General features: G+C 42.3%; 1 protein-coding gene across 4 annotated transcripts; it reads left to right on the forward strand.

Moving 5' to 3' along the window:
- On the forward strand, nucleotides 1-26,386 carry LOC129541074 (glutathione S-transferase Mu 1-like). Of its 4 annotated transcripts, none has more exons than XM_055402744.2 (8): nucleotides 1-379; nucleotides 683-758; nucleotides 1,182-1,246; nucleotides 1,570-1,651; nucleotides 1,739-1,839; nucleotides 2,615-2,710; nucleotides 2,798-2,908; nucleotides 12,078-13,637. In XM_055402744.2, the coding sequence occupies exons 1-8, from the start codon at nucleotides 344-346 to the stop codon at nucleotides 12,099-12,101; spliced, it is 591 nt and encodes a 196-aa protein (XP_055258719.2). In that variant the 5' UTR covers nucleotides 1-343; the 3' UTR covers nucleotides 12,102-13,637. The 4 variants fall into 4 exon arrangements, with proteins under 4 accessions (XP_055258719.2, XP_055258717.2, XP_055258718.2 ...); XM_055402742.2 differs by lacking the exon at nucleotides 12,078-13,637 and adding an exon at nucleotides 25,368-26,386 and having other exon boundaries at nucleotides 9-379; nucleotides 1,570-1,636; XM_055402743.2 differs by lacking the exon at nucleotides 12,078-13,637 and adding an exon at nucleotides 25,368-26,386 and having other exon boundaries at nucleotides 11-379; nucleotides 683-741.
- The last annotated feature ends 443 nt before the right edge of the window (nucleotides 26,387-26,829 follow it).

The raw sequence follows: 26,829 nt of genomic DNA on the forward strand, positions 1-26,829 counted from the left end.
GAGAGGGAGGAGCCTTGCTCTTGTTATGATTCAGGCTTGCTTCTCTGAGGGCACTGCCATCTCCCCTGAATAGTCAAGGGCTGACTCGAGATAGGAACCAGGCGAGCCCAACCCGGGTGGCCCTAATCTTCTAGGCGCCCAGAGCTTGGCTTCCAATTCCTTCTGCTAAGAGATAGGAATAGTCCTTGCTCTGCCTGTCTGAGGCTGAGTCAGGGTCTGTGCCGGGGTTGGGACCGAAAAGAGGGGCTGGTCCTGCCAGGCCCGCCTTGCCCCCGGGTCACAGGATAAGTTTCAAGTCCAGCTGTCCTGGAGCTCCTGCACTCTGAGCGTCATAACCTGCACCATGCCCATGATCCTGGGTTACTGGGACATCCGTGGGGTAAGCGGGGCTCCACAAGGGCTGGGAAGATGGAGGTGGATGGGTAAATCCTGGGCAGTGGGACTGGTTCAACCAAAAGCTTCCACAGGGCTTGCTGCAGCAGAGTCCCTTTCCTTAGTCCCACCATCTTACCTGGGTGTTGGAATGTGTCTGTGTGTGTGTGGGTGGGTGGGTGGGGGGTGCCCATGCAGGGTTGGGGGTGGTGGTGAAGGGAGAGGGTTGGGAGTGTGGAAGCGACTTGGAGCAGTGAGAGTTTGGCAGTCAAGACCTGACAACTGCCCTCTGTCCTGGCATCTCTCCCAGCTGGCACATGCCATCCGCCTGCTCCTGGAGTATACAGACTCCAACTATGAGGAGAAGAAGTACGTGATGGGGGACGGTAATAGCATCCTTTTCATGTCCTGACTTCTGGCCAAGTCATGCTGATTTGGTGCCAAGCCGCTCATATCCTTGTCTCTGTTGCCTCTGTTGCCCCTTGCCCTCCACCAGCTGGAGCAGAGGCCTGCCCCTTCCCAAACCCTTTGAGGGTGCAGCTGGCCTCCAAGGAAGGACATGAGAGCCCATAGCTAGGCCCTGTATCAGTCATGGGCTCCTGTTAATGTTGCACTAACTCTGTGTAAGCCTCACTCAGGTAGGTTCCAAGCCTTATAAGTGTGTTTTTCCCCAAAGCTCCATGTGAGATTGGTGATTCTGAATCCACATCCACCAGTTCAGGGAATTTTGCCTCTGACTCCTCGGTGGGTCCCCTGGGAAGGAGGGCTGGACTCGGGAAATTTGTTTCACTGTATGTTCTTTTCCTCAGCTCCCGACTATGACAGAAGCCAGTGGCTGAATGAAAAATTCAAGCTGGGCCTGGACTTCCCCAATGTAGGTGCAGGAGCTGGGGGTCTGTGGGAAGAAGTGGACAGTGTCTCCATCCATCTCCTTTCCTGGCTTAGAAGTTTCAGAATCTGGTGCCTTCTGCTCTGTCTCTCAGCCTCCTGGTTCTCTCCCCTACCCTTTTATGATGCTCTGTGTCCCAGATCATCCCTCCATTTTACAGCATATTATTTAGTGTCTACCATGGGCCAGGCTCTGCGAGTGCCAGGTTTCATCTCTGCACTTGGTCAAGGGATGGGGTGAAGGGGAGTCTGGTATTCCAAACACAGACTCCTGTGTGTTGCACAACAAAAGCCCTGTTGTTCTTCCAGTTGCCCTACTTAATTGATGGAGCTCACAAGCTCACCCAGAGCAATGCCATCCTTCGCTACATCGCTCGTAAGCACAACATGTGTAAGTGGGGCTGGGGAACACATGCCTACCCCCCTGGGCTGGGCTGGAGTGGGATGCTGAGGGTGAGTCTCTGTTGTGTGGCCACAGGTGGGGAGACAGAGGAGGAGAAGATCCGTGTGGACATTTTGGAGAACCAGACTATGGATGTCCGCTTGCACATGGCCAGGATCTGTTACAGCCCTGACTTTGTGAGTCCCCTCCCACTGGGCTGGGTTGCACAGAGTTTAAATGCAGGACAGGGTCCCATCTACACTGGTCCTTTTGCCATTTGAACCATTTGGTGCTACTGATCTACCAAGTTTGTCCCCACAGAATCCCCAGAGTGACTCTCAGAACCCCTAGAACATAAAATGCAAACTCTAATTTCCACCAGTCTTAGGAACAGTCCAGCCTCCCCTGGGTGGAAAGTCAGTTCCTAGATGGTATTTACCTCATTAGCTCAGGTCCTCCTTCCTGGCATCTCAGGGCTCAGGATGTGTGTCTTGTAGGCAGCACAGGGCCAGACTTTGTTCCTCTCCCTCCTTCCTTTCAAGTTCTCAAATTGTCCCCAGCTGTCCAGAAACTGCCCAGGAGTCCACATCATTCTTGTCACCCACACTGGAATGTAGGACTTCTTTCCTAGTCATTTTAGTGTTGATTGGCCTAAGGTCTGAGGACCGAGCTCTGCCAGGTCTCATAGCACTGCTGGTCTGACCCAGAGCAGATGTCTGGAGCTGAGTGGTGACACATTCAGGGAGAGTATGGTTTTGCCCTTTGCTTTCCCATTGCCTCTCACAGATAGGAGGTGGTACCCATAGGAGTTTAGTGAACACAGGTGGGTTGAATTGCAGTGTGGGCATGAACCCAGGTGCAGTCAGGGGACGTTGCTGCTCACCTGCAGCTGGGATCAGACACAACCCTGGGAGGCCTGCACTCTGTCAGGGAGTCTATGTCTGGGAGTGGTGACAGATGTTTTTTGTCTAGGAGAAACTGAAGCCTGGTTACTTGAAGGAGATCCCTGAAAAGATGAAGCTCTTCTCAGATTTTCTGGGGAAGAGGCCTTGGTTTGCAGGGGACAAGGTCAGTGGGATGGCTTCAGAGGAGGGAGAACTGGTATTTTTTTCTTACTCAGAGGTTGTTGTACATTCATACTTTGTCTTTCTGCAGCTCACTTATGTGGATTTCCTGGCTTATGATGTCCTTGACCGGCACCGCATGTTTGAACCCACATGTCTGGATGAATTTCCAAACTTGAAAGACTTCATTACCCATTTTGAGGTGATTCCCCTGGTCCTCCTACTATTTATATCTCTCTTCTCTTCCCTTTACTTTCTGATGCTTTCCTAGTTGGAACTACAATGAGAAATAGAATTTATTGAGAACTTGGTTTATTCTAGGATCTCTGCTCAGCAGCTCACCTATATTGTGTCAGATTTAACCTTTATAACATTCCTACATGGTAGAATAATTATTGTCTCCATTTTACCACTAAGGAATTAAGCTGAAAGGATAAGTAATTTCTGAAGGTCACAGAACCAGTACAGACTGTGCTGGGCTCCCACTCAGAGTGTCTGGCTTCCATGGGCAGCAGTCAGTGGCTCTCTGTGTCTCGTATGAAAATGAAAAAAAGCTCAGGTTCCTTTGTTGACTGGGTTCACAGCTCTGGAAAGTGTGGATGAAGCAGAATCTTCAGGAGTTTGCAAGCAGCTGGCATTTGTAGAGTTGAGACACAATAGGGTTGATATGAAGTAATAAAAACACAAACAATATTTTCTCCTGCTCTCCAGAAGGCTCTCTGGCTTTTGCTCCCTCTCTGTGGTTGTACTGAGATTTCCAGGAATGTAAATGGTGCTGGGATTTTCTTCCACTGGTGCCTTCTTGGGAAGATTTTATAAGGATGCCTCTTATGACGGGCACTTTCCTTCCCTCCATGCCTTCCTTCTTTCTTCCTTCCACTTACCCAAGATTCCATCTCCGAGATGGGGTAGTACATCCTTTTAAGTTACATTCACTGATCTGATCCTTTTCCCTCTATGAGGCACTATGTCAGGCATAGGGAGATGCAGACGTCACGTAGTCCTGTCACCCAGCCTCTGGGGCTCAGTGCTGCTGGAGAACTATAGGAACCCCGAGCTGTGTGGTGTGCATGGAGCCACCTTGGTTCTAGAGGAGCGCAGTCTGACTGCACCTCCCAGTTCATCATTCACCCTCAATCTACCACCTGGAGAGTAAGAAAGTCTCATTATGATGGATTTGGGAATTTGAAGCTCCAGTCCCATGTTTTTCAGCCTACAATCTTGTTTTGTATTCCCACTCCCATCATGAAATCTGCTGCTTCAGCCAGTTCTCTTCAGCTGTGGTTTTGGTCCAAGGCTTGTTGCCCTGAGACTTTTGCAAAAACCGGGATGACTGCCCAGCAGGGAGGATGTGGGACAGATGTGGGCAGCAGTATGTGGCCTGTTGGGGCCTGCGCTGTGCGGTGCAGGCAGCCCTAGGTCTTTGGAGTCCTGCGAACCCTCGGGCACTGTTTGTTTTGGGAAGATGGTGCACAGGTGCACCTGAGCATCTCACCGCCCTGTTGGCTGCAGCAGGACTGGGGATGAGGGAGGTTGGGGCTCAGTGAGAATGGGCTCAGGTCCTGGGCCAGGCAGTTGGTCTGTGTCCTTTAAGTGGAAGAATTAGAGTGTGGCCTGGCCTAGTCTTGCTGCTCCACACCTCCTATCACCTTTCATCCACATTTTGCTGGATGAGATCTGGTGTCTCTTTCAAGCTGTTAATCTACTCTCTAAGTCCCTTTGTTGTGCTTGGGGGTCCACCTGTGGTCAAGCCCTGGAAAGCCAAGAGCTTCCTTCTGACAAAGAGAATTGTTTTGCAGAATGTAAAGAAGTTGTTCTGCAGGGAGATGTCCCCTGGGGAGTGCAGGGAGGAGACAATAAAAAGCTACAGTGTAAATGCAGTGAGTTTCAGTCTTATTTGGGGGTCTTACTGAGGACTTGTAGCCAATGTGACAGCCTCTCAGAGAGCTCTGAGTAACTGCTATGAAGAGGTAAGTTAGAAGACAGTAGATATATAAATTTTCACCTTGAAAAAATATAGTTGAGAACAAAAAATTTGCCTGCCAAAGGCAGTAAATAAAGGATGTTGCAGCCATCAAGCCATTGCATTATATTTATTCCCTGTGGGGGGCCCTGAGGGAATTCAGGATGGAAACCCAGTACCCACCACCTAGCCATCATCCACTGCAGCCGTACCCAGCAGTATACCCAGCAGAGACTCAGGATGGGAAAACACAGGATACTAGCCTCAGATAGCTGAGGTACATATCAAAGTAACGATTTCAGTGAGCCCACACTTTTGCAGCTTCTTATACACAAAACAGTGCTAAATTCATTAACTTGAGATGTCTGATTTTCTTTAATTAACAGTCATCTTTTGATATTCCAACTACTTGGTTTTGTTACAAAACTCCTATATATCCTGGCTCCTTCCTTACCTCTTCAAGCCCAGGAAGCAGCCTCTCAGATAGCTCTAAGAGACTGCTCTGAAGTCCTCAGAGAATTACAGTATAAAACATAATTCTCAACTTTTAGGTTGTGCATTTTTTTCATGACATCGTCAAATATACATGTTGGTAAAAGATTGCTTCTAATCATCAAAAAACCAACATCTCAAGTTAATGATCTTAATGCTTTTCTATGTGTAGGAAGACGGGTGAATCTCGGGTCTTTCTAATTCTTCATTCAAGATGCAACCCAACTCTCTAGGGGACCCTGTGTCCAAAACACAGAATGTTTCATCCTGGTTTTCTCCATCCTGAACTCCCCTTAAGGCACACAGTCTGTGAGTGATTGCAGTGGGTTGCAGCTTAGTCCTTTCCTTAGCCAGGTAGTGAATGAGACTCTGTTCTTTTGTTTACAGCTTCTTTAGGCCATAAATTTGACCAAGGTTTGGGAGGCATTTCATCACCAATTTGTCCCATGGTGCTAGGAAGGCTCATTTCTAGGTCAGACAAGGACTTCATTGATTGGTCATTTCTATGCTATATCAGACACTGTTAATATACTAAAACTTCTCTGGATCATCTGTCTTACTAACCAGTCTATTATGACCCAGGATATGTTTCCCTTTGTCACTTCTTCCCATATCTACAGTTGCACCATTACAATTAATTTTATATAGAGCTGTGTGTGTGCTAAGTCTTTTCAATTGTGTCTGACTCTTTGTGAGCCCATGGACAGTAGTCTGCCAGGCTCTTCTGTCCATGGGGATTATACAGGCAAGAATACTAGAGTGGGCTGTGAAGCCCTCCTCCAGGAGATCTTCCCAACTGAGGGATCGAACCTACATCTCGTATGTCTCCTGCACTGGCAGGCCAGTTCTTTACCACTAGGGCCACCTGAGAAACCAGTATGGAGGTATATTTGTGATATATAGAGATTTACCATCATTAACTCGATCAGAAACCTGGCTGCACAGAAGGTAATGCAAGAAACAATAATCTTATAAAATAATTAAGGTATAAGTAATATAGCTAGTAACATTTTTAAGGTCACAGTACAGCAATGAAGGAAACAAAGCATGAATAGTCTGAAAACAGCAAAGAGAATAAATTAAAACAATGATTAATATAACTGGTTGCAGTCTAGATCACGAGAAGCCATCAAGTCCGGAGAGGGGCCAGTTGGAGAGGCCAAATGCTGGAGGGATTAGATAGAAAGAAAAAGATAAATGCTCCATCTTTGTTTGCAAAGGTATACTTTATCAACTTGCTGCAAGTTAGTAGGCATAAGAGGAAATGTTTCCTCATGTCCAGAGAACAAAGATTAAAAGCCAGCAATATTTCAAACAGCCATAAAATTATAAATTCAGTTCATTCAGTGCCATGGAATTAAATCTTGCTGACCTTGACTTTTTCTGTTAGTAGTTTTATGAAGCCATCAGGTTTTCCATTTACAGTTTTGTAAGTTTTTCACTCGGTTCAGTGGGATCATTTAAAAGTTACCAGAAATGTGAATTTGTAAAAAGGTCCTTTTTATGAATCTTTAAGATCTACATTCTTTTAAAAAGAATCAGAGTAAAACAATAACTGCCCATAAATGTCGAAAGACAAGTGATCTGATTATAATATAACTGTCAGTGAAGTTTGGTCATTTCTGAGGCACACAAAATTTCAATACAATAACTAGAATTATGACATAAGATGCCAGGATACTTTCAGTAATTTTATATAATAATAATTACCTATATAGTATAATCTAAATGTGTTCATTATAACTCATTTGACAACATTTCCCATGTTACTTAATATACCGAAAAGTGTAATTAGTATCTCTCTTTGAGTTATTTTAGGGCCCTCTGAGAAAACAATGGCACCCCACTCCAGTACTCTTTTGTCTGGAAAATCCCGTGGACGGAGAAACCTGGCAGGCTTCAGTCCATGGGGTCGCTGAGTCGGACGCAACTGAGCGACTTCACTTTTACTTTTCATTTTCATGCATTGGAGAAGGAAATGGCAACCCACTCCAGTGTTCTTGCCTGGAGAATCCCAGGGACGGGGGCAACTGGTGGGCTGCTGTCTATGGGGTCGCACAGAGTCGGACACAACTGAAGTGACTTAGCAGCAGCAGCAGCAGCTGAAGCATTCCAAAGTGAGTTAGATGTCAAAAGAACCTCATTTAGAATTCGACTTGGGGAAGGTTTGTCAAAGATATCAAGTTTTTATAGCACTTGATAAAGTAGGATCATAGGTCCCAGTAAACACTTATTCACTTAACCAAAGAGACAGTAAAAGATTTTAAAGTCAAAATATGTGAAATTATAATAGATCACTTAAGAGGTAAAGAAACGTTTTACATTGTTACCAAAAGATCAATATTTCAAGAAAACTTTATACTCTCAATGGAAAGAAAAGTCAGATTCTAGTTTTGTGCCACCTGACATTTAATACTGAACTTTATTTACTTAGTTAAACTCATTCTAATCTTAGCCAGACTGGACTACACATAGAATTCCTTTCTAAAGTTATTTTTCTTTCTCACAAGCCTTTTACAACTTTCTATATCATATTATTTTGTCTCTCATCTTCTTTCCCATTTAGAAATAACTAGCTTTTTTTTAAAAAAAAAAAAGGAATAAAAGAGAAAGAATCAGCTTTAGCACAAAATCACTTTATTTTCCCTTAACAAAGTACATTTCCATTTTATTTTTAAATTGAAGTATATTTGATTCAAGTTTTGTACTGTTTCAAGTGTACTGCAAAGTGTTTCAATTATATATAATTCAGTATATATATACTTTTTCATATTCTTTTCCATCATAGTTTGTTACAAGACATTAAATATAGTCCCTGGTGATATACAGTAGGTCCTCATTGCTTACTTTATATATGGTAGTGTGTATCTGTTAGTGGCAAACTCCTAATTTATTCCCCCTCTTTCCCCTTTGGTAACCGTAAATTTATTTTCTATGTCTGTGAGTCTGTTTCTGTTATGTGAATAAGTTCATTTTTATTATAATTTTAGATTCCATATATAAGGGATACATATGACATTTGTCTTTCTCTATCTGACTTATTTCACTTAGTGTTATTATCTCTAGGTCCATCTATGTTGCTGCAAATGGCACTATTTCATTCTTTTCTATTCCTGAGTAGTATTCCATTGTACACAGACACATACACACCACATCTTCTTTATCCATTTATATGTTGATGAATACTTAGGTTGGTTCCATGTCTAGGGTATTGTAAATCATGCTGCTGTGAACATAGGGGTGCATGTATCTTTTTGAATTAGAATTTTCTTTGGATCCATGCCCAGGAGTGGGATTGCTGGATCATATGGTAACTCTAGTTTTAGTTTTTTAAGGAACTTCAATATTGTTCTCCATAGCATCTGCACCATTTCATATTCCCACCCCACTGTAGGAGGGTTCTCTTTTCTCCATCCTCTATTATTATTTACAATTTATAGACCTTCTGATGATGGGCATTCTGACTTGTGTAAGGTGATGTATCATTATAGTTTTGATTTGCATTTCTCCAATAATTAGCAATATTGAACATATTTTCATGTTCCTGTTGGTCATCTGTATGTATTCTTTGGAAATGTCTAGGTCTTCTGACCATTTTTTAAAAACCTTTTATTTTATATTGGGGTATAGCTGATTAACAGTGTCATGATAGTTTCAAGTTAATAGCAAAGGGACTCAGCCATATATATATGTATCCCTTCTCTCCCAAACTCCCCCTTTCATCTAGGCTGCCACATAACATTGAGTAGAGTTCCATGTGCTATACAGTAGATCCTTATTGGTTATGCATTTTACATATAGCAGTGTGTGTATGTCCATCCCAAATTCCCTAACTATTCCATCCCCCCATCCTTCTCCCTGGCAACCTAAGGTTATTCTCTAAGTCTTTGAGTCTCTTTCTGTTTCATAAGTAAGTTCATTCATATCATTTCTTTTCAGATTCCATATATAACAGATGTCGTACGATATTTCTCCTTCTCTGTCTGACTGACTTCACTCAGTATGACACTCTCTAGGTCCATCCATGTTGCTGCAAATGGCCTTATTTCATTCTTTTTAATGGCTGAGTATTCCATTGTATGTATGGAACTCATCTTCTTATTCATCTGTCAATGGACATTTAGGTTGCTTCCACGTCTTGGCTATTGTAGACAGTGCTGCAATGAATATTGGTGTGCATGAATCCCTACAGATCAAGTTTTTTTCTGGATATATGCCCAGGAATGTGATTGTCAGCATATAGTAGCTCTATTTTTACTTTTTAAGTTACTTGCATACTGTTCTCCATAATAACTGTACCAGTTTACATTCCCACCAACAGTATAGGAGGAGTCCCTTTTCTCCACACCCTCTCTAGCATTTATTGTTTGGATTTTTTGATGATAGCCATTCTGACTGGTATGAGGTGATATCTCATTGTAGTTTTGATTTTCATTTCTTGAATAATTAGTTTTTCATGTGCCTCTTGGCCATCTGTATGTCTTCTTTGGAGAAATGTCTATTTAGGTCCTCTGCCCATTTGTTGACTGAGTTGTTTGTTTTGATGCTGTTAAGCATCATACGCTGTTTATAAAATTTGGAGACTAATCCTTTGTCAGGTCACATCATTTGCAAATTTTTCTCCCAATCTGTGGGTTGTCTTTTCATTTTGTTTATTGTTTCCTTTGCTGTGCAAAAGTTTTCAAGTTGGTCTCATTTGTTTATTTTTTGTTTTTATTTCCATTATTCTGGGAGTCAGATCAAAAAAGATATTGCTGCAATTTATGTCAGAGTGTTCTGCCTCTGTTTTCCTCTAGGAGTTTTATAGTGTCCAGTCTCACATTTAGGTCTTTGGTTCTATTTTGAGTTTATTTTTGTGTATGGTATTAAAGAATGTTCAAATTTCATTGTTTTACATGTAGCTGTCCTGTTTTCCCAGCATCATTTGTTGAAGAGACTGTTTTTCCAACATTGTGTAGTCTTGTCACCTTTGTCATATATTAATTGATCGTAGGTGAGTAGGTTTATTTCTGGGTTTTCTATCCTGTTCCAGTGATCTATATTTCTACTTTTATTTCAGTACCATACTGTTTTGATGACTGTAGCTTTGTAGTATAGTCTGAAGTCAGGGAACCTGATTCCTCTAGCTACATTTTTCTTTCTCAAGATTCTTTTGGCTATTTGGAGTCTTTTGTGTCTCCATACAAATTAAAATTTTTTTTTTTTGCTCTAGTTCTATGAAAAATGCCATTGGTAATTTGATAGAGGTTGCATTGACTCTGTAGATTGCCTTGAGTAATATGGTCATGTTGACAATATTGATTTTTTCAATCCAAGAACATGGTATGTTTTTCCATCTGTTTGTGTCATCTTTGATTTCTTTCATTAGTATCTGATAGCTTTCCAAGTCCACGTGTTTTGCCTCTTTAGATAAGTTTATGCCTAGATATTTTTGATATTCTTTTCGATGTGATGGCAAAAAGGGTTGTTTCCTTATTTGCTTTCTGATAGTTTATTGTTAGTGTATAGGAATGCACGAGATTTCTGTTTATTAATTTTGTATCCTGCAACTTTACTGACTTCATTGATGAGCTCTACTAGTTTTCTGATAGCATCTTTAGGATATTCTATGTATGGTAACAGTGACAGTTTTACTTCTTCCTTTCCAATTTGGATTCCTTTTATTTCTTGCCTATTGCTTGTGGCTAGTACTTTCAAAACTATATCGAATAAAAGTAGTGAGAGTGGGCATCCTTGTCTTGTTCCTGATGTTAGAGAGCATGCTTTCAGCTTTTCAACATTGAGTATTATGCTAGCTGTGGGTTTCTTATACATAGCCTATGTTGAGGTATGTTCCCTCTATGCCCACTTTATGGGGAGCTTTTTTTTTTAAAGAATGGTATCTCTTTAAAGATTATTTAGTTTTGGCTGTGTTGGGCCTTAATTGCAGCACGTGGACTTTCTCTAGTTGCAGTGAGTGGGGGCTACTCTTTGTTGCGGTGCACAGGCTTCTCATTGTGGTGGCTTCTCTTGTTGTGGAGCACAGGCTCTAGGCACATGGGCTTCAGTGGTTGTGGGCTCAGTCATTGCAGCTTGTAGGTTCTAGACTGCTGGCTCAGTAGTTGTGGCACACAGGCTTAGTTGCTGCACAGCACATGGAATCTTCCCAGACCAGGGATTAAACCTGTGTTTCCTGCATTGGCAAGAGAATTCTTAACCACTAGACCGCCAGGGAATCTCTTTTCTTTTATTATTTTTATTACCATAAATGGAATTTGAATTTCATCATTAACTTTTTCTACATCTGTTGAGGTGATCAGATGGTTTTTATTCTTAATTTGTTGATACAGTGTTTCAGTTGTTGATTTATGGATACTGAAAAATCCTGTATCCCTGGATAATCTCACTTATTCATGGTGTATGATCCTTTTAATCTATTATCGGATTAGTTTGCTAGTATTTTGCTGAGAATTTTTACATATCTGTTCACCAGTTATACACTTATACTTTTTTGTGTGATGTCTTTGTTTGGTTTTTGGATCAGGGTGATGATATCTTCATAGAAAGAGTTCAGTAGTTCCTCTGAAATTTTCAGGAATAGTTTCAGAAGGATAGGTGTTAAGTCTTCTCTAAATGTTTAGTAGAATTCACCTGTGAAGTCATCTGGTCCTGGGTGTGTGTTTGTTGGGAGTTTTGTATTTATAGATTCAGTTTTAGCACCCATAATTGGTCTGTTCATAGTTTATCTTCCTGGTTCAGTTAGGGAGATTGTACCTTTGTAAGAATTTATTCATTTCTTCAGGTTGTCCATTTTATTGGTATATAGTTGTGATATTTTTATTCTTTATAATTCCCCTTTGCCGAAAAGGCTTTTTTCCTTATTTTAATAGTTTTAATTACATATATTAATTAGAATTCTTAACTTTTAATACCTTAGTTTCTCGTGAAAACTAAAAAATAAGCAAGATGGGCACAATAAAGGACAGAAATGGTATGGACCTAACAGAAGCAGAAGATATTAAGAAGAGGTGGCAAGAATATACAGAAGAACTATACAAAAAAGATCTTCATGACCCAGATAACCATGATGGTGTGATCAATCACCTAGAGCCAGACATCCTGGAATGCAAAGTCAAGTGGGCCTAAGGAAGCATCACTACAAACAAAGCTAGTGGAGGTGATGGAATTCCAGCTGAGCTGTTTCAAGTTGTAAGAGATGATGCTATGAAAGTGCTGCACTCAATATGCCAGCAAATTTGGAAAACTCAGCAGTAGCCACAGGACTGGAAAAGGCCAGTTTTTATTCCAATCATAAAGAAAGGCAATGCCAAAGAATGCTCAAACTACTGCACAATTGCACTCATCTCACATGCTAACAAAGTAATGCTCAAAATTCTCCAAGCCAGACTTCCATAGTACATGAACCATGAATTTCCAGATGTTCAAGCTGAATTTAGAAAAGGCAGAGGAACCAGAGATCAAATTGCCAACATCTAAGAAATGCAAAAAAGCAAAATGACTGTCTGAGGAGGCCTTACAAATAGCTGTGAAAAGAAGAGAAGCGAAAAGTAAAGGAGGAAAGGAAAGATACAAGCATCTGAATGCAGAGTTCCAAAGAATAGCAAGGAGAGATAAGAAAGCCTTCCTCAGCGATCAATGCAAAGAAATAGAGGAAAACAACAGAATAGGAAAAACAAGAGATCTTTTCAAGAAAATTAGAGATATCAAAGGAACATTTCATGCAAAGATGGGCTTGATAAAGGACAGAAATGGTATGGACCTAACAGAAGCAGAAGATATTAAGAAGAGGTGGCAAGAATACACAGAAGAACTGTACAAAAAAGATCTTCACGACGAAGATAATCACAATGGCGTGATCACTCACCTGGAACCAGACATCTTGGAATGTGAAGTCAAGTGGGCCTTAGAGAGCATCACTTCGAACAAAGCTAGTGGAGGTGATGGAATTCCAATTGAGCTATTTCAAATCCTGAAAGATGATGCTGTGAAAGTGCTGCACTCAGTATGCCAGCAAATTTGGAAAACTCAGCAATGGCCACAGGACTGGAAAAGGTCAGTCTTCATTCCACTCCCCAAAAAAGGGAATGCCAAAGAATGCTCAAACTACCGCACAATTGCACTCATCTCACACACTAGTAAAATCATGCTCAAAATTCTCCAAGCCAGGCTTCAGCAATACGTGAACCGTGAACTTCCAGATGTTCAAGCAGGTTTTAGAAAAAGCAGAGGAAGCAAAGATCAAATTGCCAACATCCGCTGGATTATGGAGAAAGCAAGAGAGTTCCAGAAAAACATCTATTTCTGTTTCATTGACTATGCCAAAGCCTTTGACTCTGTGGATCACAATAAACTGTGGAACATTCTGAAAGAGATGGGAATACCAGACCACCTGACCTGCCTCTTGAGAAACCTGCATGCAGGTCAGGAAGCAACAGTTAGAACTGGACATGGAACAACAGACTGGTTCCAAATAGGAAAAGGAGTACGTCAAGGCTGTATATTGTCACCCTGCTTATTTAACTTATATGCAGAGTACATCATGAGGAACGCTGGGCTGGAAGAAGCACAAGCTGGAATCAAGATTGCCAGGAGAAATATCAGTAACCTCAGATATGCAGATGACACCACCCTTATGGCAGAAAGTGAATAGGAACTCAAAAGCCTCTTGATGAAAGTGAAAGAGGAGAGTGAAAAGGTTGGCTTGAAGCTCAACATTCAGAAAACAAAGATCATGGCATCTGGTCCCATCACTTCATGGGAAATAGATGGGGAAACAGTGGAAACAGTGTCAGATTTTATTTTTCTGGGCTCCAAAATTACTGCAGATGCTAATTGCAGCCATGAAATTAAAAGACACTTACTTCTTGGAAGGAAAGTTATGACCAACCTAGATAGCATATTAAAGAGCAGAAGCATTACTTTGCCAACCAAGGTCCATCTAGTCAAGGCTATGGTTTTTCCCGTGGTCATGTATGGATGGAAGTGAGAGTTGGACTGTGAAGAAAGCTGATCACAGAAGAATTGATGCTTTTGAACTGTGGTGTTGGAGAAGACTCTTGAGAGTCCCTTATACTGCAAGGAGATCCAACCAGTCCATTCTAAAGGAGACCAATTCTGGGTGTTCATTGGACGGACTGATGCTAAAGCTGAAACTCCAATACTTTGGCTACCTCATGTGACGAGTTGACTCACTGGAAAAGAGTCTGATGCTAGGAGGGATTGGGGGTGGGAGGAGAAGGGGACGACGGAGAATGAGATGGCTGGATGGCATCACCGACTCTGTGGACATGAGTTTGAGTGAACTCCGGGAGTTGGTGATGGACAGGGAGGACTGGCGTGCTGTGATTCATGGGGTCGCAAAGAGTCGGACACGACTGAGCGACTGAACTGAACTGAACTGGGTCACTGAAAAAGCAACAGAATTCCAGAAAAACATCTGCTTCTGCTTTATTGACTATGCCAAACCCTATGACTGTGTGGATCACAGCAAACTGAGGAAAATTTTTGGCAATACCATACCATCTTACCTGCCTCCTGAGAAATCTGTATGCAGGTCAAGAAGCAACAATTAGGACTGGACATGGAACAACAGATTAGTTTGAAATTGGGAAAGGAGTACTGAACTGAACTGAACTGAAGAAATAAGCAGTTATGAACTGTCTCTTATATTAGTATTTATAAATACTATTTTTGTTTTCTAAAAATGTGCTTTTTCTGTATAAAAATTTGTCAGTGTGGTATCAAACATATTTATTAATAGTCCAAAATATCTTACAGTCAGTTCATTTCAGTGACTCAGTCATGTCTGACTCTTTGCGACCCCATGGACTGCACACGCCAGGCTTCCCTGTCCATGACCAACTCTTGGAGCTTACTCAAACTCAGGTCCATTGAGTTGGTGATGCCATCTAACCATCTCATCCTCTCTTGTCCCCTTCTCCCACCTTTAGTCTTTCCCAGCATCAGGGTCTTTTCCAGTGAGTCAGTTCTTTGCATCAGGTGGCCAAAGTATTGGAGTTTCAGCTTCAGCATCAGTCCTTCCAATGAGTATTCAGGACTGATTTCCTTTAGGATGGACTGGTTGGATCTCCTTGCAGCCCAAAGAACCCTCAAGAGTCTTCTTCAACACCACACACAGTCCAAAAACATCAATTCTTCAGCACTCAGTTTTCTTTATAGTCCAAGTCTCACATTCATACATGACCACTGGAGAAAACATAGCTTTGACTAGATGGACCTTCGTTGGCACAGTAACGTTTCTGCTTTTTAATATGCTATCTAGGTTGGTCATAGCTTTTCTTCCAAGGAGAAAGCGCCTTTTAATTTCATGGCTGCAGTCACCATCTGCAGTGATTTTGGAGCCTAAGAAAATAAAGTCTCTCACTGTTTCCTCCCCATCTATTTGCCATGAAGTGATGGGACAAGATGCCATGATCTTTGTTTTCTGAATGTTGAGTTTTAAGCCAAGTTTTTCACTCTCCTCTTTCACTTTCATCAAGAGGCTCTTCAGTTCTTCTTTGTTTTCTATCATAAGGGTGGTGTCATCTGCACATCTGAGGTTATTGATATTTCTCCCGGCAATCTTGATTCTAGCCTGTGCTTCCAGCCCAGCATTTTGCATGATGTACTCTGCATATAAGTTTAATAAGCAGGGTGACAATATACAGGCTTGATATACTCCTTTCCCAATTAGGAACCAGTCTGTTGTTCCATGTCCAGTTCTAACTGTTGCTTCTTGACCTGCATACAGATTTCTCAGGAGGCAGGTAAGGTGGTCTGGCATTCCTATCTCTTGAAGAATTTTCCAGTTTGTTGTGGCTCAGATCATGAACTCCTTATTGCCAAATTCAGACTTAAATTGAGACTGGTTGTCTGAGAAGGCCTTACAAATAGCTGGGAAAAGTAGAGAAGCTGAAAGTAAAGGAGAAAAGGAAAGATATATGAATGCAGAGTTCCAAAGAATAGCAAGGAGAGATGAGAAAGCCTTCCTAAATGATCAATGCAAGGAAATAAAGGAAAACAGTAGAATGGGAAAGACTAGAGATCTTTTCAAGAAAATTAGAGATACCAAGGGAACATTTCATGCAAAAATGAGCACAATAAAGTACAGAAACGGAATGGACCTAACAGAAGCAGAAGACATTAAGAAGAGGTGGCAAGAACACACAGAAGAACTATACAAAAAAGATCTTCATGACCCAGATAACCACGATGGTGTGATCACTCACCTAGAGCCAGACATCCTGGAGTCCAAAGTCAAGTGTGCTTTAGGAAGCATCACTACAAACAAAGCTAGTGGAGGTGATGGAATTCCAGCTAAGCTATTTCAAGTCCTAAAAGATGATGCTGTAAAAGTATAACACTCAATATTCCAGCAAATTTGGAAAACTCAACAATGGCCACAGGACTGGGAAAGGTCAGTTTTCATTCTAATTCCAAAGAAAGGCAATGCCAAAGAATGTTCAAACCACCACACAACTGCACTCATCTCACCGCTGGAGAAAGGAATGGCAACTGACTCCAGTATTCTTGCCTGGGAGATTCCATGGACAGAGGAACCTCATGGGCTACAGTCCATGGGATCGCAAAGAATCAGACAGGACTAAGCAACTAACATACACACACACACACACACACACACACATGCTAGCAAAGTAATGCTCAAAATTCTCCAAACGAGGCTTCATCAGTACATGAACTGAGAACTTCCAGATGTTGAAGCTAGATTTAGAAAAGGCAGAGGAACCAGAGATCAAATTGCAACATCCACTGGATCATAGAAAAAGCGAGAGAGTTCCAGAAAAACATCTACTTCTGCTTTATTGACTACACCAAAGCCTTTGTGTGGATACCTGAATGGTCTAGTGGTTTCCCCTACTTTCTTCAATTTAAGTCTTAATTTTGCAATAAGGAGTTCATGATCTGAGCCACAGTTAGCTTCCAGTCTTGTTTTTGCTGACTGTATAGAGCTTCTTCATCTTTGGCTGCAAAGGATATAATCAATCTGATTTTGGTGTTGACCATGTGGTGACATCCATGTGTAGAGTCGTCTCTTGTGTTGTTGGAAGAGGGTGTTTGCTATCACCAGTGTGGTCTATTGGCAAAACACTGTTAGCGTTTGCCCTCCTTCATTTTGTACTCCAAAACCAAACTTGCCTGTTACTTCAGGTATCTCTTGACTTCCTACTTTTGCGTTCTGTCTCCTATGATAAAAAGGACATCTTTTTTTGGTATTAGTTCTAGAAGGTCTTGTAGGTCATCATAGAACCGTTCAGCTTCTTTGGCATTAGCAGTTGGGACATAGACTTGGATTACTGTGTTACTGAAATCTTTGCCTTGGAAATGAACAGAGATCATTCTGTCATTTTTTAGACTTCACCCAAGTACTGCATTTTGGACTTTTTTGTTGACTACAAGGGCTACTCCATTTCTTCAAGGGGTTCTTGCCCATGGTAGTAGATATAATGGTAATCTGAATTAAATTCACCCATTCCAGTCCATTTTAGTGCCCTGATTCCTAAAATGTCAATGTTCACTCTTGCCATCTCCTGTTTAACCACTTCCAATTTACCTTGGTTTATGGACCTAACATTCTAGGTTTGTATGCAATATTGTTCTTTATAGCATCAGCCTTTACTTCCATTACCAGTCACATCCACAACAGGGTGTTGTTTTCGCTTTGGCTCTGTCTCTTCATTCTTTCTGGAGTTATTTCTCCACTCTTCTCCAGGAGCATATAGGGCACCTACCAACCCGGGGAGTTCATCTTTCAGTGTCATACTATTTTGCCTTTTCATACCAGCTCAGAGGCTATGGGTAGGTCTCTGCTCCACTGCATAGTGTGGGATGCCCTTGGGCTTAAACCTTCAGGCCCCAAAGCCACAAGACAAAGTCAGAGCCCTTGAATTCTGTTTTCTCAGAATTCGACAAGGCTGTGGTCAATGCGATCCATTTGGTTATTTTTCTGTGATTGTGGTTTTCATTCTGTCTGCCCTCTGATGAATGGGGATAAGAGGCTTATGAAGTCTTCCTGATGGGAGAGACTGACCGTTTGTGAAACTGGGCCTTGTTCTGATGGGCGCGGCCATGCTCAGTAAATCTTTAATCCCATTTTCTGTTGATGGGCAGGGCTGTGTTCCCTCCCTGTTGTTTGGCCTGAGGCCAAACTGTCCACCCAGGCCTCCACTGGAGACTCCTGGACACTCACAGGCAAGTCTGACTCAGTCTCTTGTGGGGACACTGCTCCTTTCTCCTGACTCTTGGTATGCACAAGGTTTTGTTTGTGCCCTCTAAGAGGAAGCCTCTGTAATGTTTCAGTATTTTATTTTGCTTGGGAATGATCTAGCTATTTAATAAATTTCCATCATTTAACTTAATATAGTAAAGCTCCAAAGTTTCAAGTTATCAAAGATCTGGAGAAACTATTTTTAAGTAGACATACCATAAAACATAATTATTCTTAAAGAGTTCATTTTAAAGGTCTTATATTCCCTGGTGGCTCAGAGGTTAAAACGTCTGCCTGCAATGCAGGAGACCTGGGTTCGATCCCTGGGTTGGGGAGATCCCCTGGAGAAGGAAATGGCAACCCACCCCAGTATTCTTGCCTGGAGAATCCCATGGACAGGGGAGCCTGGTGGGCTACAGTCCACGGGGTTGCAAAGAGTCGGACATGACTGAGCGACTTCACTATCACTATCTATCACTATCACCCCATTTATATCTTTTTACTTCACTTGTTATTTAGATTACCCATGAAAGTTTCATGAGAAATCAGACCAAGTCAGCCATCCTCACAAGCTATTTTTCTTGCTGATGAAATTTTTAAAAGAGATTATATGACCTTATTTGGCTTTTAGTAAACCTAGGTGCAGGCTTCCCTCATAGCTCAGTTGGTAAAGAATCTGCCTGCAATGCAGGAAACCTGGGTTCAATTCCTGGATTGGAAAGATTGCCTGGAGAAGGAAATGGCAATCCACTCCAGTATTATTGCCTGGAAAATCCCATGGACAGAGGAGCCTGGTGGGCTACAGTCCATAGGCTTGCAAGAGTCAGTCATGACTTAGCAACTAAACCATCACCATTAAACCTAGGTGCAGTAAAGTTGACATGTCTGTATTAATTAAACCAACAAATACCCCTTGAGAAGGCACTGCCCACCAGAGGGATAAGACCCAGCTCCACCCACCACTGGGCAGGAACCAATCCCCCCCACCAGAAAGCTTACACATGCCTCTTTGACAGGCCTCATCCACCAGGGAGCTGACAGCAGAAACAAGAATACAGGCCTGCAGCTTGTGGAATGGAAAGTGCAGTCACAGAAAGTTAGACAAAATGAGATGGCAGGGGAGTATGTCCCAGACAAAGGAACAAGATAAAACCCCAGAAGGACAACTAAGTGAAGTGGAGGTAGGCAATCTACTCAGAAAAGAATTTAGAGTAATGACAGTAAATATGATCCAAGATCTTGGAAAAAGAACAAAGACACAAACCAAGAAGATATTATAAAAGAAATGTTTAATAAAGAGTAGAAGGTCTAAAGAACAGACAGAGATGAACAATATAATAACTGAAATGAAAAAATACACTAGAAGGAATCAACAGTAGAATAAATGAGGCTGAAGAATGGATAAGTGAGTTTGTGGAACATAATAAAAAAAACAGAAAGAAAAGAAGTGAGGACAGTCTATGTGATCTCTGGGACAATATTAAACATACCAACGTTCGCATTATAGGGTTCCCAGAGGAGAAGAAAGAGAAAGGATCGGGGAAAATATCTGATGAGACAATAGCTGAAAATTCCCTAACATGGGGAAGGTAAACAGTCTTATAAGTCCAGAAAACGTAGAGAGTCCCAGGCAGGATAAACCTAAGGAGGAACATGCCAAGACACATAGTAACCCTGGAGGCAAAATAAACAAAAAAACCCCACTCTATTATTTTCTTTAATTAAATATTAGCCCTCAGGTTTTACCTCATACTCTGTGAAGAAGTGAAGTGAAAGGGAAGTGAAAGTGTTAGTTGCTCAGTCGTGTCTAACTTTTTTTGACCCCATGGACTGTAGCCCACCAGGCTCCTCTTTTCATGGAATTCTCTAGGCAAGAATACTGGAGTAGGTTGCCATACCCTTCTCTGGGGATCTTCCTGGCCCAAGGATTGAACCTGGATCTCCTGCATTGCAGGTGGATTCTTTACTGTCTGAGCCACTAGAGAGGTCCAAGAATACTGGAATGAGTAGTCATTCCCTTCTCCCTTCTCCAGGGGATTTTCCCAAGCCAGGGATAAAACCCAGGTCTCCTACATTGCAGGTGGATTCTTTAGCATCTGAGCTGGCAGGGAAGCCCACATACTCTGTGGGTTCATGTAATCCTGTAGGTTTCCTTATGATGTTTAACTAACATTGTCTGAGGGGTAGATTTATATGCCCTGTCCAAGCACGGGAAGCATTCTTCAGTGAAATATATTGTACATTCCTATAATATAATTGGATAAAATAGATATAACCATCTTATATAAAGCCCATTCAACCACATTAAGTTTTTATAAATTTTCATCCCAGTCCTTTCAACTCTCACTTAGACTTTTAACCATAGACCTTCTTCAGTTCAGTTCAGTTCAGTTGCTCAGTCGTGTCTGACTCTCCGCGACCCCATGAATCACAGCATGCCAGGCCTCCCTGTCCATCACCAACTCCCGGAGTTCACTCAAACTCATGTCCACAGAGTTGGTGATGCCATCCAGCCATCTCATTCTCTGTCGTCCCCTTCTCCTCCCACCCCCAACCTTTCCTAGCATCAGAGTCTTTTCCAGTGAGTCAACTTGTCGCATGAGGTGGCCAAAGTATTGCAGTTTCAGCTTTAGCATCAGTCCTTCCAATGAACACCCAGGATTGATCTCCTTTAGAATGGACTGGTTGGATCTCCTTGCAGTCCAAGGGACTCTCAAGAGTCTTCACCAGCACCACAGTTCAAAAGCATCAATTCTTCTGTGATCAGCTTTCTTCACAGTCCAACTCTCACATCCATACATGACCACGGGAAAAACCATAGCCTTGACTAGACGGACCTTTGTTGGCAAAGTAATGTCTCTGCTTTTTAATATACTATCAAGGTTGGTCATAACTTTCCTTCCAAGGAGTAAGCGTCTTTTAATTTCATGGCTGCAATCAGCATCTGCAGTGATTTTGGAGCCCCAAAAAATAAAGTCTGACATGGTTTCCACTGTTTCCCCATCTATTTCCCAAGAAGTGATGGGACCAGATGCCATGATCTTTGTTTTCTGAATGTTGAGCTTCAAGCCAACCTTTTCACTCTCCTCTTTCACTTTCATCAAGAGGCCTTTGAGTTCCTCTTCACTTTCTGCCATAAGGGTGGTGTCATCTGCATATCTGAGGTTATTGATATTTCTCCCGGCAATCTTGATTCCAACTTGTGCTTCTTCCAGCCCAGCGTTCCTCATGATGTACTCTGCATATAAGTTAAATAAGCAGGCTGACAATATACAACCTTGACGTACTCCTTTTGCTATTTGGAACCAGTCTGTTGTTCCATGTCCAGTTCTAACTGCTGCTTCCTGATCTGCATACAGGTGTTTCAAGAGGCAGGTCAGGTGGTCTGGTATTCCCATCTCCTTCAGAATGTTCCACAGTTTATTGTGATCCACAGAGTCAAAGGCCTTGGCATAGTCAATGAAGCAGAAATAGATGTTTTTCTCGAACTCTCTTGCTTTCTCCATAATCCAGCGGATGTTGGCAATTTGATCTCTGGTTCTTCTGCTTTTTCTAAAACCTGCTTGAACATCTGGAAGTTCACGATTCACATATCGCTGAAGCCTAGCTTGAAGAATTTTGATCATGACTTTACTAGTGTGTGAGATGAGTGCAATCGTGCGGTAGTTTGAGCATTCTTTGACATTCCCTTTCATTGGGATTGGAATGAAGAGTGACCTTTTCCAGTCTTGTGGCCATTGCTGAGTTTTCCAAATTTGCTGGCATACTGAGTGCAGCACTTTCACAGCATCATCTTTCAAGATTTGAAATAGCTCAATTGGAATTCCATCACCTCCACTAGATTTGTTCGAAGTGATGCTCTCTAAGGCCCACTTGACTTCACATTCCAAGATGTCTGGTTCCAGGTGAGTGATCACGCCATCGTGATTATCTTCATCGTGAAGATCTTTTTTGTACAGTTCTTCTGTGTATTCTTGCCACCTCTTCTTAATATCTTCTGCTTCTGTTTAGGTCCATACGATTTCTGTCCTTTATCGAGCCCATCTTTGCATGAAATGTTCCCTTGATATCTCTAATTTTCTTGAAAAGATCTCTTGTTTTTCCTATTCTGTTGTTTTCCTCTATTTTTTTGCATTGATCCCTGAGGAAGGCTTTCTTATCTCTCCTTGCTATTCTTTGGAACTCTGCATTCAGAGGCTTGTATCTTTCCTTTCTTCCTTTACTTTTCGCTTCTCTTCTTTTCACAGCTATTTGTAAGGCCTCCTCAGACAGTCATTTTGCTTTTTTGCATTTCTTTTCCATGGGGATAGTCTTGGTCCCTGTCTCCTGTACAATGTCACGAACCTCCGTCCAGAGTTCATCAGGCACTCTATCTATCAGATCGAGTCCCTTAAATCTATCTCACTTCCACTGTATAATCATAAGGGATTTGATTTAGGTCATATCTGAATGGTCTAGTGGTTTTCCCTACTTTCTTCAATTTAAGTCTGAATTTGGCATAAGGAGTTCATGATCTGAGCCACAGTCAGCTCCTGGTCTTGTTTTTGCTAACTGTCTAGAGCTTCTCCATCTTTGGCTGCAAAGAATATAATCAATCTGATTTCAGTGTTGGCCATCTGGTGATGTCCATGTGTAGAGTCTTCTCTTGTGTTGTTGGAAGAGGGTGTTTGCTATGCCCAGTGCGTTTTCTTGGCAAAACTCTATTAGCCTTTGCCCTGCTTCATTTCGTGCTCCAAGGCCAAATTTGCCTGTTACTCCAGGTGTTTCTTGACTTCCTACTTTTGCATTCCAGTCCCCTATAATGAAAAGGACATCTTTTTTGGGTGTTAGTTCTAAAAGGTCTTGTAGGTCTTCTTAGAACCGTTCAACTTCGGCTTCTTCAGCATTACTGGTTGGGGCATAGACTTGGACTACTGTGATATTGAATGGCTTGCCTTGTAAATGAACAGAAATCATTCTGTCGTTTTTAAGATTGCATCCAAGTACTGCATTTCAGACTCTTTTGTTGACCATGATGGCTACTCCATTTCTTCTAAGGGATTCCTGCCCACAGTAGTAGATATAATGGTCATCTGAGTTAAATTCACCCATTCCAGTCCATTTTATTTCACTGATTCCTAGAATGTCTATGTTGCCATCTCCTATTTGACCACTTCCAATTTGCCTTGATTCATGGACCTAACATTCCAGGTTCCTATGCAATATTGCTCTTTACAGCATCGGAACTTGCTTCTATCACCAGTCACATCCACAACTGGGTATTTGTTTTGCTTTGGCTCAATCCCTTCATTCTTTCTAGAGTTATTTCTCCACTGATCTCCGCATACTGGACACCTACCGACCTAGGGAATTCCTCATTCACTATCTTATCATTTTGCCTTTCGATACTGTTCATGGGGTTCTCAAGGCAAGTATACTGAAGTGGTTTGCCATTCCCTTCTCCCCTAGTATAGGCTAAGAAAATAAAGGCCTTTGTTGTATAGGCAGATACAAAGTAGGTTGAGACAGTAAAGGCCCTTTACGGACTGGAACTCCATATGACACACTTCCCTAAACCTGGCCTAGCTGGACAAAGAGACAGGATTTCCCTACGGGACTGCTGTGTGGTATGAGGACTGGCCTCCACCTCTGCTGCAAGCTTCTCAATTGCCTGAGAAAGCCATACCTGGCCAGGAGGAGTTCTGTTCCTTATCTATGGAGCTAAGAACTCTCATATGGTATCTACACTATATTCCAGACAATGGTGTTAAAGCAGTCAGTTCAAGGAAAGACACCAATCAGCCCGACCTATTCACAAAGCCTGAACCTTCCTAGGGTCTCTCCACTGGGTACTTTATCCCTAAACTGAGAAGTGAGGTACCTTTTCATCTACCACTGAATAAAATTCAGGATCGTCAACCAAGATGATAAATCTGAGATCACGAGAGATTCACCCAAATTTGTATGCATATGTAGAGAGGTGGACCGACACAAGGGGCCCTGCTGGTAGCAAGGCTCCAGATCCTTGTAAAGTTTTGTTGAGGGGATGGAGTTTCCTCTGGGACTCTCTGTGGTCAGCAAAACTGTCCACTGGAAAGTAAAACCCACATAATGCAAAGCAGTGAGTTTCCCTTTTATTTGGGGAACTGACTGAGGACTACATCCTAGAACACAGCCTCTCAGATAGCTCTGGGGGAACTGTTTTCAAGAAATAGGGGAGGAGGTCTGGGAAATAGGAATAATCAACTATATATCTTGGTAAAAGATTACTGCTAATCACCAAAAACCAGGGATCTCTAGTTAGTGATTTTAGTGCTTTTCTATATATGGGGGTGTATGTATGCACAAATCTTGGGTGATTAGAGTTCTTCCTTAGATGCATCTTAATGATCTAGGAACCATGTATCCAAATCACAGAATATTTCATCTTTCCCCCCCTCCCCCACTATCCTGAATTGCCTTCCTGGCACACTGTTGGTAGGTGACTTCCTTGAGTAGTGACTTAACTCTTTGTATAACTGGATGATGAGTGAGCCTCCTGGTTCTTTTTGTTTTCAGCTGTGAGCAAGGGGGTGCAGCAGAATGGGGAGAGAGAAAGGGGCAAGAGGGAGCAGGCTGCATTCTAGCCATATTATTTATGAATTGTGTGATCATGACAGAGGTCCTTAACTTCTGTGTGGCTAGTTTCCCTTCTGATAAACGGTGACAGTAGAACCCATCTTGCAGGATAGTGGCATAGAGACTCTAAACTTATATCATCATCCCTAGCACCCAGCGGTGGGTGGAGTCTCCATTTGTGACGTCTTATCAAGATATAGCTTGAATTACAGGAAATTGGAAAACTTAACTTTGCAGAGCTGGGGACACCAGGAGGACTTTATTTTCCCCTAATATTTAACCCCACATGGAAGGGCTATATCTAGGTTCCAAACCTAGGAAGAACTCCATGAACACTATTGGGACAGCAGACCTGAGACCTGACCTTCTTTTTCCCACCATCAGGGCCTGAAGAGGATCTCTGCCTACATGAAGTCTAGCCGCTTCCACCCAAACCCTATGTTTCTAAAGCTTGCCGTGTGGGGCAACAAGTAGTGCCTCCAACCAGGAGATGGACGTGAGGAGCCAGTGCCCTGGAGACCAGATGGACCTTCCTGCACACAGAACCTTCTGTCTTTTTCTTTGTCCTTCTGTTCACTCTAGATGCTCTCTTGGCCCCCTTATCTCTCTCCCACACCCCTTTCCACCCCTCAGTTTCCCATAAATTTTTAGCAAATTTCTTCCCCCACCCCACATTACTTCTCCTGCACTGAAGCCACCCAGGCTGTCCTTCCCGTTCATGGTTGCTTCTTCTGTGAGGAGCCCATCCAGACCCCTGGCCCATAGCGCTCCGCTCTGAGCTCCCAGCACTGCCCTGAAGACCAGACCTGGCCTGGTGTGCAGATCATGCTTCCCAGTGTGGTTCCCGCCCAGCCTGTCTGATCCCCAGGAAAGCCTTGTTCACACCTGCTGTGTCTTGTCTTATTCCCTCCTGGCTTCCTGGAGTCATGAATGACCGTGTTGGGTGAATAGGGGTGTCCATTTTCTCTTCTGCTATCTACTGTAGGGCCGCATGGATGGGCATGCATGTGTGCGTAGAGGGGGTGGGGCTCGCTTGTTTATTTCTATCTCCACTTCATGCACCTCCCATCCTTAGCATCAAGTCTCTACAGAAGGGGGGCCCTTCTGTGCCTGGTTTCCTCTTTAATTCAGCATTCATGAGATGCCTCCTATCAGCTTGCAGTATTCTGTGTCATGGTTCAGGGGATTCTTGGGTGCTGAGGAAGGGGTCTGAGTAGTCTACTGATGGTGTGGGATCCTGGTGGATTTGCTTCTGTCACCCTTTCCTGGAAGCTTACCCTGCTTTAGATACCCTTCATGTGCATTCTTAAAACATATCTCAGTAAAGTCTGCCCCTACTATATTACAGTCGTGTTTTACTTGTTTTCCTGTCCAGCTTGACCATAAAGTCACTGAGGAAAGAATCCATGTCTTATTTGACTTTATGTCTCTTATATCTATTTTGCTGCCTGGCACACAGTAAATATTTAATGAAAGTTGGAAATTTGAAAGAATTATCTCTAGTTAAAGCCCTGAAAAGTGTACAGTCATTATATGGATTTAGAGGTCTGGATGTAGTTATCTAAGCCACTTGAGGTAAAGAATAAATTTCAGAAGATTTAAAATCTACAGGTCTAGGGGAAAGCCATTAGGTCTCATTAACTTAAGCATTTAGTAGGCTGTGACCGGCCCTTGTATAACTTGACCTGAAATGGGCAGGTCTAGTATAGCCACTCTGTGTGGTCAAAGGTGGAGTGCCATTTTATATCAGGATACCTGCACCTGCAAACTGCAAAAGTACTATCTCAATACCTGAGGCATAACCTCAAATCTTAGCTCAAAACAAGGAGTAACTTTAGAGAAGTAT

The sequence above is a fragment of the Moschus berezovskii genome, chromosome 4 (assembly GCF_049115385.1).
Source record: "Moschus berezovskii isolate FMDL1 chromosome 4, NW_MosBer_1.0, whole genome shotgun sequence".
Lineage (NCBI taxonomy): Eukaryota > Metazoa > Chordata > Mammalia > Artiodactyla > Moschidae > Moschus > Moschus berezovskii.